This window comes from Perognathus longimembris, chromosome 12, assembly GCF_023159225.1.
Source record: "Perognathus longimembris pacificus isolate PPM17 chromosome 12, ASM2315922v1, whole genome shotgun sequence".
Taxonomy (NCBI): Eukaryota; Metazoa; Chordata; class Mammalia; order Rodentia; family Heteromyidae; genus Perognathus; species Perognathus longimembris.
In genome coordinates, this window is record NC_063172.1 from 32,977,068 (window position 1) to 32,990,017 (window position 12,950).

At 40.2% G+C, this 12,950-nt stretch overlaps 1 protein-coding gene across 5 annotated transcripts in view; it reads right to left on the reverse strand.

Annotated features, from left to right (window-relative positions):
• The window catches only part of Esrp1 (epithelial splicing regulatory protein 1), a 59,729-nt gene that overhangs the window by 29,288 nt on the left and 17,491 nt on the right, over positions 1-12,950 (reverse strand). For 4 of the 5 annotated variants that reach the window (XM_048358403.1, XM_048358404.1, XM_048358402.1 and 1 more), the window contains exons 5-12: positions 11,480-11,578; positions 11,295-11,349; positions 9,634-9,744; positions 9,394-9,526; positions 9,252-9,294; positions 6,786-7,087; positions 5,460-5,678; positions 2,886-3,084 (exon numbers count right to left, since the gene is read on the reverse strand). In XM_048358403.1, coding sequence (XP_048214360.1) covers positions 2,886-3,084; positions 5,460-5,678; positions 6,786-7,087; positions 9,252-9,294; positions 9,394-9,526; positions 9,634-9,744; positions 11,295-11,349; positions 11,480-11,578 — 1,161 coding nt within the window. The remainder of the gene's footprint in view (positions 1-2,885; positions 3,085-5,459; positions 5,679-6,785; positions 7,088-9,251; positions 9,295-9,393; positions 9,527-9,633; positions 9,745-11,294; positions 11,350-11,479; positions 11,579-12,950) is intronic. The other variant, XM_048358401.1, reaches the window with a different exon arrangement.

The window sequence follows — 12,950 nt, forward strand, 5'->3', positions numbered from 1 at the left end:
AGAAAAGCCCAGAAGTGACGCTGACTGACAATCACTATTTTTGTAGTTGCTGTATAATTATGCAGTGACTTAGAATGACAGGAAAAAAGTTCAGCAGAAATACAATATTAGCATATATCCATGGCTTTCTCTCTCTCTTTGTACAAATACTGGGGCTTGAACTCAGGGTCTGGGTGCTGTCCTTTATAGCTTTTTCCCTCAAGGCTCTACTACTTGAGCCACAACTCTACTTCCAGCTAACTGGAGGTAGGAGTCTCATAGACTGGGGCTGGGAATATAGCCTAGTGGTAAAGTGCTCGTCTAGTATACATGAAAGCCCTGGGTTCGATTCCTCAGCACCATATATATATAGAAAAAGCCAGAAGTGGTGCTGTGGGCTCAAGTGGCAGAGTGCTTTGAGCAAAAAGAAGTCAAAGACAGTGCTAAAGTCCTGAATTCAAGCCCCAGAACTGGCAAAAAGCCAAAACCAAACAAAATGAGTCTCATAGACTGTTGTGCCTACACTGGCTTTGAACCACAATTCTCAGATCTGTCTCCTGAGGGGCTAGTATGACAGGGGTGAGCCAATGGTGCCAGGTAGATTTGTCATTCATAAAGAAATAAACTTCTACTAAGACCAATGGAAAAATTCTGGGTAAAATTTTTGTATTTCTCTGTACATCACCTTTATAATAACAATTTTTTAATTTTTAAAAAGCTACAAAGCATGGTAAATATGAATATAGTAAGAGTGTGTGCTCAAAACATGAAGTCCAGGGGCTGGGAATGTGGCCTAGTGGTAAAATGCTCGCCTCGTATACATTAAGTCCTGGGTTCGATTCCTCAGCACCACATATATAGAAAATGCCAGAAGAGGCTCTGTGGCTCAAGAGGTAGAGTGCTAGCTTTGAGCAAAAAGAAGCCAGGGACAGTGCTCAGGCCCTGAGTCCATGCCCCAGGACTGGCAAGAAAAACAAAACAAATAAACAAAACATGAAGAACAGAAACTATGTAGACATTAAAAATGGTACATGTATACACGCATCTACACAAATGCATGTACATATGTCTACATATATGTATGCACACATATAAAATATTCTTTTGTGAAACATGTGCTGGAATTTTTTTCTTTCTTAGGCCTTTTGTGAGAGGGGAAAAGGAGGAAATAGATAAAGTCTGCAATAAGCAGTCTTCCTTCAGGAGGAGAAAGAAGTAAAAGGATATCACAGCAGAGAACTTGGATCATATCTGAAAAGGAACTTAGTTGTTTTCCTTTGTGTGTGTTTGTGCACATATGCACCAGTACTAGTGCTTGCACAGAAGGCCTTGTACTCTCTCTTGGCTTTGTTGCTCAGTGCTGGCATTATACTACTTAGCCATATCTCCAATTCTAACTTTTTGCTGGCTAGTTGGAGATAAGAATCTCATGGAGGGGGCTGGGAATATGGCCTAGTGGCAAGAGTGCTTGCCTTGTATACATAAAGCTCTGGGTTCGATTACCCAGCACCACATATATAGAAAACGGCCAGAAGTGGCACTGTTGCTCAAGTGGCAGAGTGCTAGCCTTGAGCAAAAAGAAGCCAGGGACCGTGCTCAGGCCGAGTCCAAGGCCCAAGACTGGCAAAAAAAAAAAAAGAATCTCATGGAGTTTGCTTCCTGGGCTGGCTTTGAACCTTGATCCTCAGATCTCAGCACACTGAGTAGCTAAAATTACAGGCATGAGTCATTGTGCCCAGCTTGGGAATTTGGTTTATCTCATATAGATTGTCACTAAACGATACTGTGAAAACTTCTACATTCTCAGTGCTTTATACATAGAAGACATATATCACATGTAAGATTACTTTAGGATACTTTCTTAAACCCAATTACAAACTCAAAACTTTATACTGACTCACAATTAACTCTCAAAATATTCACCAACAGCAAGCAGCAGGTAAGTAGAATATTAGCACTGAGGAATTATTCCAAGGGGAGAAAAGGACTAAGCCCCACTGGATGTTCTACAAGTAGTAATTTATAAAACTGACTAACTGGCATAGGTCCTTTTTTACTATAAAGTAAAACTAACCTTCTACACTTACTCTCTTTTTGGGAATCAAGCATATAAATCTGTTTGAATTATATTCCAAATAATAAGTTCTTTAAACATACTCGACATGCTTAGTAATAATGCTTTACATAAAAATGAAAACTGCATTTGAGACAACAACAAAAAATCCTCCAGCTTTAACATTAGATTCTCAAACATTCCTTAAGTTACTATCTAGGACTTGCTCTCTATAAAATCCAGGGCTTATTCCTCTCGAACAGGATTTCAGATGGCTTGCACCCAGATGCCAATGAGCAAAAGCATGGTTTGGAATTAAGCACTGATCCTGTGACCCAATGGAAATTTCAGCTCAATTGTTTAGGCATTTATGTATTTTTACTAACTCACTCATTCAGATATCCTGGCCAGCAATAGAAATGCTCTCCAGGGTTATCACTTACAAAAAAACAATTGGTGTTCAATAATGAAAAATTGGTGTCAATCATCCTCCATAAAACTTAATGTATTTAAGAAGGGGGGGGTGGGGATGTGTATTAAAAAATCTACATAGCCAGGTTCTCTCCCAGAGTCAGTGCTTATCTGGAGCACACTAAGCTTCAGAAACCAAGTGCTTATCACTGGAAAAGCAAGAATATAATTTGAAAGGAGGTATTTGGAGCATCTCTAATTATGGGTGTCCACAACCAAGGTCTTAAATGATTACCAGATACTACTGATTTCAGATGGGAAAGTCTTATATAACCACCTTGCCTGCCTCAGAAAGAACCAGGGACACAGAAAGTTATGAAAGCAGCTTAAGCACCTACCAGCATACAGCGTAGAATAGCGCCAAGACCCAAGAAAAACTTACATGGTAACTTACATGGCGGTGGGGATAAGCCATTTCGATTTAAAGTGCCCCCCATTAACACAAAGTTCATCTCCTCAGCTGAACACTGAAAGACTTCAACATATCTGTCCTTCATGGTTTTTTTATGACACTTTTGCGCAGCCATAAATGCTCTGTCCGCAGACTTCATCTGGATAAAGGCATCTCCTGATGGGCGGCCCTAAGAGTGCAGGGGAAGAATAAAAACAAAAGGAGACTGTCTCCTTCAACAAGGAAATGAATGGATGCTTACAAAACATGCACAGTGACAATCACCCATAGTACAGACATGTTTAGCCACAAAATCTGGGTGACAGTGTGATCAACTGAAATCTGATTTGTGTTTTATCCCCTAATCACCAGAATGGCCCACAAAACCATGAAGGAACAGTTTTGAGAGCTCATAGCTGAAAGTGATCCTTTTTGGTTTCTGTTAAATTAGTATCCGATTTACAAGGTTTTGAAAAGGTCTCCTTGTGACTGCCAACTTCAAAATACAGGATCGCACATTAAATTCTTTTCCCCCTTCTGAAAAATCCGATTGAATTTCATTTGATTGGGAAAAGCTAGGAACAGAATCAGTATTAAAGCTTTACATATGCACCTACAGGAAATAGAACAAGCCAGAATAGTCTTCTGGCTCTCAGTGCTCATCTGTCACTGCCCTGCCATGTCCCTTTTGCTTTGCTTCCAATGTTGGAATGTAGCTTAAGGGCCCCAGTGTTGGGTGGTGAACCACCAGTCTTATTTGGGAGCTATACAGTAGTTTGCTTAAAAAAAAAATCCCCATTTATAAACAACTTATAGATTTCTGCTACAAGACTTAGAACACCTTTGCTTTATCATGAACATTGTGTGTGGGAGAAACAGACCCAACTGGCTTATAGGTCTGCTTTGTTTTTATTATAGTTTTCTCTAAATGCTTCCTAGGGAGTACTTAATCCAATTACCATGCAAGTTACCATAAGAGTTGCCATACCAAGGAAATGAGCAACAAACCCAGTTCAAGATGGGAGCCTTACACCTTCTAGGCATCTAAGAGTTTGTCCATCATAAGAGAAGCATTTTTCTCCAGTGCAATCACAATAGGTCATGAAGGTCAAATGACAGGCAAATCTGTCTACTGATGTTAATCAAAGAGGAATGGCCCTGAACTTGTAAGAAATGTGACTCGAAAGGAAGTAATTCCCTGGTGATGCTCAATTGTGGAGACGTGCATTCAAAAGGACTGTAACCAGTGACGCATGCTAAGAGATGTGAGGTGAGATGGTATGCAGCTTAAAATTAATTCAATAGTTAGAATGAGATTGTGCTGGTGTAGAAACTAGAAAGGGCTTAAGAAGGCTTCTGATTCCTTGTGCAAAATGGCATGTGCTTCCCAGTGAGACAAAATTATACCTATGAAAGTGAGCAAACCTCCATGTGAAAAGAAAAAGTAGGAAATAGGAAAAAGGTTAGTTATTCCATTATAAGACCATATTCTACCTGTAATGCTAAAAAAAAACACCCATTTTCCAAAACCAATACAACTTTACCTTTTATTAATTAGAACTAATCGGCTTATGAGTATTCATATTTTTCCTATTTAAGCTAGCACAAAACACTACCAACTAATATGATTATATTTTCTTTACCTCCAAGCCAAGTTGCATCATGGGAGGAAACACTTTACATTGGCACACTGAAAGAATTCAATCAGATATTGACAGAGGATTCAACAATTCCTTTCTTAACATAGCTGTGTGCCTGTAAGCTCTACACACTGTTAATAGAAGGCATAGATACAAATCTTTCATAGTTTTGCATTTTACTGTCTAGAATTTGATGTCTGTCATATTTATAAAAGATTGTGAAATTATTTATGAATCTGTGGATACAAAATATATAGGAGGGCTGGGAATGTGGCTTAGTGGTAGCATGCTTGCCTAGCATACATGAAGCCCTGGGTTCAATACCTCAGCACCACATAAGCAGAAAAAGCTCAAAGAGGTGCTGTGGCTCAAGAGGTAGAGTGCTAGCCTTGAGCAAAAAGAAGCCAGGGACAGTGCTCAGGCCCTGAGTCCCTAGCCCCAGGACTGGCAAAAACCAAAACAAAATACATAGGAACACAGACATGCTCACTTGTAAACACATTTGTCTGTGACCACTCCAACACCGTAACAACAGAGTTGCAGAGTTTAGTGGTTGCAACAAGTGTCATATGCACTGCTGTTAAATTTAGCTCCTGTCTGAGACTACTGATAAAATGGTAGATTTATGTGATGAGGAAAATCAGAGCTGAATTTCAGTTATCATACTAATAATAGCACTCTTCTGGAGTATATCCTAAAGACTGCTTAATTATATAATTTTTATTAAAGGTAAACAGAGTAAGTATATTTGAAAGTGAAAGAAAAACCATGAAAGAAAGTAAAGAAAGCCTTCAGGTGGAGAGGGGGATCTGAAAATGGGTCCCTATTATAGTTCAGGTGTTTTCTCAATTAATATTGATTCTTTTAAAGAGGAAAACATTTGTTCACTGGGAAATAAGCAGGTCAGTTCCCCAACATTTTTTACCTGGTGATTCAATACCATGTGAACCCCATGGGTACGAATATCTGTGGAAAACTCCCCCAGGAACTCCAGGATGTCCTCTATTGTGGCCGCATAGGGAAGACCTCGAAGGCGTATACAGTCTCTAACATTGGTAGGGTGCACAAATTGTTGAGGTAGTACCGGAATAATCGGAGGGGTTGGAAGTGGGATGAGAGGGGCAGAGGAGAATCGATTCAGCACCTGGATGCAAAGCAAAACACACGATTTAGAGCCTTGCTGTTCCTGTGCCGTCTGCAGCCTAGCAATGGATTCACCTGAGAGCTGGTTAGAAATGCAGTCAAGAGGCTGGTAGCAGCTGTGACATAGAGCTTATGCTTAACACATACAGAAACATGTATATAAAAGAGCATACACTTCATAGGTGCAGAGAGTATATATGCATAATGTGTACAAGGCCTGAGGCTGAAACCCCAGTACCAAAAACAAGAGAAATGCTGTCTCAACTCTACTCCAGAGCTATAAGTATGAATCTGCATTTTTAGCAGGTTCCTTCAGTGAGTCATAAGTGCATTACGGTTTAAGAAGTACTGATGGAGACACCTGGGCACTTCAACTGAAAACTGTGGTACCTACTTCTGCCCAATATATGAGAAGACACATGTCACACACCATGTAAGGTTGTGTCAACCTGGACAAACACAAAAATTAGGACAAGTATCTTAGTATGGACTTTTGCAGCAATGTATTACTTTTCATTTCACTACATAGTGTTCCCCTTAATATCATCTTCACATTTCACCTCTTATCCAAGAACATAAATAAAAAATAAATGCTGGGCTGGGGATATGGCCTAGTGGCAAGAGTGCCTGCCTCATATACGTGAGGCTCTGGGTTCGATTCCCCAGCACCACATATACAGAAAACGGCCAGAAGTGGCGCTGTGGCTCAAGTGGCAGAGTGCTAGCCTTGAGCAAAAAGAAGCCAGGGACAGTGCTCAGGCCCTGAGTCCAAGCCCCAGGACTGGCAAAAAAAAACCCAAAACACAAGGGCGGGGTGGGGTTGTAGCTCAGCAGGACCATTTGTGAGGAGCTTGCACAAAGCCCTTCATTCTACATTCTCCAAGTTTTATTTTAACACTAAATAATGGCAGGTAAAGAACAGAATTCAGCACACATTACACGTGGCAATAGATGCAAAAATACCAACACATCATCATTTTATTCCCATGACATTGCAATTTGCATTTAAGAAATACTTATTAATTAAACAAAATACCATGACTTAATCCAAAACCAATTAAAATGAAATTGATGTGAAGCTCCCCACCTACTCTTAAAAAAAACTAACCTGCTGAACTTCAGCTGCGGTGCTCCTGAAAAGCTCAATGTATCTTTTACCCAGCAACTCCTTGTGCTTCCTCAATGCATTCTGCGCATACTCCTCACAGGCAAAGAGCACAAAAGCATCACCTGTGGGCCGCCCATCTGGGTAGGTGACAAAAAGGATGCCTTCCTTTCCTCCAGTGATGGGGCAATGCTGTCCGAAGAAGGCCACCACTTCCTCCGCTGTGGCCGTGAAAGGCAGCCCCCTCATCCGGACAATCACTTGATTTTCCTTAGAGAGAAACTGGGCAACCTCATTGGATGTTCCTAGGGAAAAAGTACTAAGTCATCATGTTAGTTAAAACACAAGGGCGGGGGCTAGGGATATGGCCTAGTGGCGAGAGAGCTTGCCTCGTATACATGAGGCCCTGGGTTCGGTTCCCCAGCACCACATATACAGAAAACGGCCAGAAGTGGCGCTGTGGCTCAAGTGGCAGAGTGCTAGCCTTGAGCAAAAAGGAAGCCAGGGACAGTGCTCAGGCCCTGAGTCCAAGCCCCAGGACTGGCAAAAAAAACCCAAAACACAAGGGCGGGGTGGGGTTGTAGCTCAGCAGGACCATTTGTGAGGAGCTTGCACAAAGCCCTTCACCCAACCCTCAACAACCACAATAGTACAAAAGTAGCACAGCCCTTGGGCCAGAATGCCTGGGCCCGATTTTGGCAATTCTATCTGCAAGGTTATGACATTTGTAAAGCTTAGTTTCTGTGCCTTAGTTTCTTTATCTATAAAACTGCCTACTTCATGCTGGGAATGTGGCCTACTGGTAGAGTGCTTGCCTCATATACATGAATCCCTGAGTTCCATGCCTCAGCACCACATAAACAGAAAAAGCCAAAAGTGGCGCTATGGCTCAAGTGGCAGAGTGCTAGCCTTGAGCAAAATGAAGCCAGCTACAGTGCTCAGGCTCTGAATTCAAGCCCCAGGACTGGCAAAAAAACAAAACAAAAAAAACCTGCCTACTTCATAAAGTATGAGAAAGAAGTAGGCTGATACCTTTAAGAAATTTGAGTGTATTATTTTCCTCATTACTTTTTGTTAAAAAGTTCACACATTCAAGGAAAGACCATAGTATAGTTAAATACGTTGCGGGGAGGGAGTTTATTATCACAGTACATTGCATATAGGTATGAAAATACAATGAAAGCTGGACGCTGGTGGCTCACACCTCCTAGCTACTCGGGAGGCTGAGATCTGAGGACTGCACTTTGAAGCCAGCCTGAGCAAGAAAGTCTGTGAGACTCTTATCTCCAATTAACTACCAGCAAACAGGAAGTGGTGCAGTGGCTCAAAGGAGTAGAGTGCTAACTATGAGCAAAAGAGCTCAAGGATAGTGCCAGCGCCCTGAGTTCAAGCCCCAAAACCACTAGAAGAAAAACATAGAAAAAAAAAAGATAATGAAACCTATATTTTTGATAACTAGCATATGCTAATAAAATACAAAAATAATAAAAATTAAAATACCCTTTCTTTCTGCTGAAATTTCTGCAAATACTACACATCCCAAAATACTAGAAACCTATCATATCCTTGAACACTGGTAAAATACCTAATTTTGAGACAATGTAGAAGCAAAGTTGTATCAAACTCTGATTTGGTAGCCAGGCTGTTTGAAAACAGTTGTTTGGTTCAAAGAGAACCCCAACTCTTTCTCGTATACATGATTTTGTGTGTTTGTGTGTGTGTGTGTTTGTACATGGGTGTGCACTGATCCTGGGACTTGCACTCAGGGCCTGGGTGTTGTTTCTTAGCTTTTTCCCCCATTCAAGATTGGCATTCTACTACTTCAGCCACAGCTCCACTTCTGGCTTGTTGGTGGTTAATTGAAGCTAAGAGTCTCACACAGGGGCTGGGAATATGACTTAGTGGTAGAGTGCTTGCCTAGCACGCATGAAGCCCTGAATTAGATTCCTTAGTACCTCGGTACCTAAAAAGAAAAGGTGAGAAGTGGTGCTGTGGCTCAAGTGGTTGAGTGCTAGCCTTGAGTAAAAAAGAAGCTCAGGACAGTGCCTAGGTTCTGAGTTCAAGCCCTAGGATTGACACACATACAAAAAAGTCTCACACAATTTCCTGCCAGGGCTGGCTTTGAATTGGCTTCTTCATATCTCAAGCTCCTGAGTAGCTCTGATTACAAGTACCAGCCACCAGTGCCTGGCTTTTGTTTGTGACTTTATATGAACCTTTCACCTTTGTGTGTTTTTATTTTCAATGGCTAGTTAACCACAATAAGTTGGCTTAAGCCTTAGGGCAAATGTTACAGTACATTAAGCTCATTGATAACAGAAGCAATTTCTTATTATTACCTTAAACAGAAAAAATGTTTCCATGTTTCCTTGGGAAATAAAAAAATTCATAATCTTGCACATCTACTTAGTGTATAGGTAAAGCTTTCAGTTTCTTTGAACTATTGCCACATGTGTAAAGGGCACTTACCACCAGCAATTTTAAGAAAATCTTCACCTGTGGCTTTGTAAACCTAAGAGGAAAAAAGAGAGACGTGAAATCATGGTTTTGTAAGCCTTCCACCATTTGACTTTCTTCAAGAGGTAAAATGTCTGGAGGTGTGAGGACGTACCTCAATGTACCGGCTCCCCATGTGATGTTTGTGCCTCTGCAGTGCTAGGTCTCTGTGCTCCTCACTCACAAACCTAACCAGAGCTTCTCCATTCCTCCGGCCTTGAGCATTTAGACAAAGTGCTGCACCTCCCCTTTGGAAAAATAAAATAAAATAGATGGCAGGTAGAAAACAACACAGAGGAGAAAATGACAGTAAACCCTTTGGAAAAGAATAAACCACAAATCAAAGAAAACCAACTTGGCAATATTCAGTCCTTTGAAGAATCTTGCAATATCTTGATCTGAAGACTGCCAGGGTAAGCCTCGTGCCCTGACTACAGTGTTATCATCAATAAGTTCCATCTTGCTGCTGTGGAAGAAACAAAATATGACGTTGCAATATTCGTGCTTCTAAGTCTGACATCTATTACTCCCACCCCCAAGGCAATTCGCCTAACTTCAGGTCTCATTGGTGTGGAGTTGAGATGAATTAGCAATAGTGACTTCCTTTGAAACCTTGGAAAGTGGTTACAAAGTACTCTTTAGTGAGGTCAACTAATTTGACTGCATATATAGATCCAATTCAGCCAGTTCACCCGGAAACTATCCATCAGCTAAAGAGCTACTTGTTTACAATAAACTCAAAAGCACCCAGGATCAATGCATAGGAAACAAAGTTCACACAATCCCCTCATGGCCTGATCAAAACCCAAAAAGGACAGATTAAAATCCATTCTCCTACATAAGTGGGGGTTAAACCCATTTGGCAGTAGAACTAGTGATTAACCCACATCAGGAATGTGTGTATGAAGTCACAAGTCTGCCATTAAGATGTCTTCCTTTTAGCCATCACCGTGTTTATGGAAACACTTGGGAGTCCTCACACCTTAGTGAGTCATTTGCAAATCACCTATTATGCATTTTGATACCTTTTGATGTTCTGTCCTTCTCACGTTCATATTTTCAGTAATCCTACAACATGTTTCTAATGAGTCACTTTCTCCACAACTAAATAAGCTTCAAAGTCTCTCTATGGGCGAAGCTATGAGAACTTTCTATTCATAAATTTCATTTACTGGGATGACTGGCAAATATAACCAGGACTATCTATGTTCACAGAGATATCACCATTTCATACTTCTCCCTGGATATTTCCTTTGGTTTAGTGCAGAAGAGAGTGGTGGGTCAAGCTGTAGAGCACTTGCCCAAACAAGCACCAGGCTTTGAGTTCAAATCTCAGTACAATCTATCAATCAATCAAATTTTTAAGAAAATGAAGAAGCTAACTTACCTTTCTAAAAACCATGAACTCTTTTAAAGCCTATGATTTTTCCTTTGGAATCTTTCCAATTGGGTAGAATTGAAGAGATTAAAATAACAATCACAAATACAAACAAGATACAATAGTGTATCTTGTCAGTGACTGAAGAGGCCACACTTTAAAATTTTAATGCCAATGTATAAGCACACTTTAAATAATAGCTGAGCTAATGAAAGCTACCAAAGCACAAATACTTAGTAAAGTGCTGAATGCTGCAAAATTGAGTAAGAACAATTTTTTTGGTACTGGTGATTGAACTTAGGATGTTGCACTTGCTAGGCAAGCACCTTTGCCACTAAGCTATATACCAGTCCAAGAATGATTTTTTTTTTTTAACTCAAATGAAGCCAGGCACAGATGACTCACATTTATAATTCTAGCTACTCAGAAGGCTGAGATATGAAGATCTCAGTTCAAAGCCAGCCCAGGCAGGAAAGTCTATGAGATTCTTATCTCCAATTAATCACCAGAAAACTTGAAGTGGTGCTGTATCAAAGCAGTAAAGCACTAGCCTTGAGAGGGACAGCACCCAGGTCCTGAGTTCAAGCCCCATGACTGACAAAACAAAAAACTCAGATGAGTACTATTCAGCTTCTTACCAAGTGCCACTTTCAAATTTGTAGTTTACTCTCTCTGGGTCTGAAAATCTGTGATCTATAAATGGGAAGAACATAGAAGTCATTATTTTAACTATTTGAGAGTAAAGTTGTAGGAAGAAATTTGAAATAGTAGTTGATAGTGGGACCAGTTTCTAGAACTGAACTATTACAATAGTAATACTCACTATAAGGCTCTGAAATCATTGCTAAAATTATATTTCCCATATCTTCAACTTGAGAGGCTCCATATGGGGAGACTGAACTATTCTTCTCAAAGTTTAAACCTGTGAAATTAAGTTAAGGAAATATTTTGGAGAGGTAAAATAAGGGTACTGATATTCCTAAGTCTGGGTTCATACAGAGCCAAGACTCCAGGCAAAATTCTATAAAATCTCAGGATAGCTGCTTCTCATAAGTCAAAACTCCATCTGTAGTCCCTGAAGTCTCTGATTACCTATTTGATTCAAATGCCCAAGTCAGTCCTGCCCTGGGACTATTACCAATCAAAAACAATTCTACTTAAGTAATAGGAAATGGCAGGACTGGCAATGAAACCACACAGAAAATGTGTGCATGCAGTCAGAATTCTACATTTCAAACTATAAAGAAAGAAAACAATCTTTCATTGTATCCATCTTTACTGCATCAACAAGACAATTACCATGCAACTTAAAGATAAGGGCATGACACTCAAGACCACAGATATTAAATGACAAATTTTGTCCTAACATCTGAAATGGACATTCTACATTATTGACACTATTTCTTTTACTCAAACTTGCCGTCCAAAATACTTTTATATCCACTTGTTCTTTGAATGTAGCAAATGCTAGTCCTTTAAGAATAATTTTTTAAACAATCCAAGAACTCAGTAGCCACACACGCATGTGCACACACCTATACATGGCACACACGTGTATATGGCATGTGTGCGTGTGTGCGCGCGCACACACAGAGCCCAGATTTGTCTGGAAATCTTCTAGTCTCAATCTCTAAAGTGCTGGGAATAGATTCATGTCCCTATGTCCAACTAAAAGAGGGCTCTGGGCCATGTCAGTATATATACTAGGAACAGGGCTTTTAGACATATGGCTCAATTTCAAATTGAGGGCAAAACCAGAAGTGTTTATTATTTACAATCTTTCTAAAGTAAGTGTGTATCTTCATCAAAAGCTAGCAGTCATTGGATGTTTCATTTCAATACCAGTCATTTGTATCATATAAATTTTATACTCAAATATAATATACACCAATTTTATAATGTACAACATAGTATGAGTTGGGTATGATAGTACATACCTATAATCTCAGCACTAGGAAGGCTGAGGATCATAAGTTGAAGTCAGCTTGCAATAATACATTAAGTGTTACCACATAACTACCAGTACATTCACCAAGTAACTCCATAGCAGAACATCGTTAGATACATCTAATCTCATAAATGGTAGAAGATATCTAACCTCCTCACGTCTGCTGACCATACTGCACCAGAACTGCCACAGAGTACCAAAGCCTTCCCTAACTGCTCTAGGCCACACCATCAATTTAAGAGCCCACCAGATACAATCTTCCCAATACATTACTTTTTCTGCATTGTACACTTCCTATGTGCTGGTATCTACCCTGCATGCAGCCACAGTAACTTCTAAGACTAAA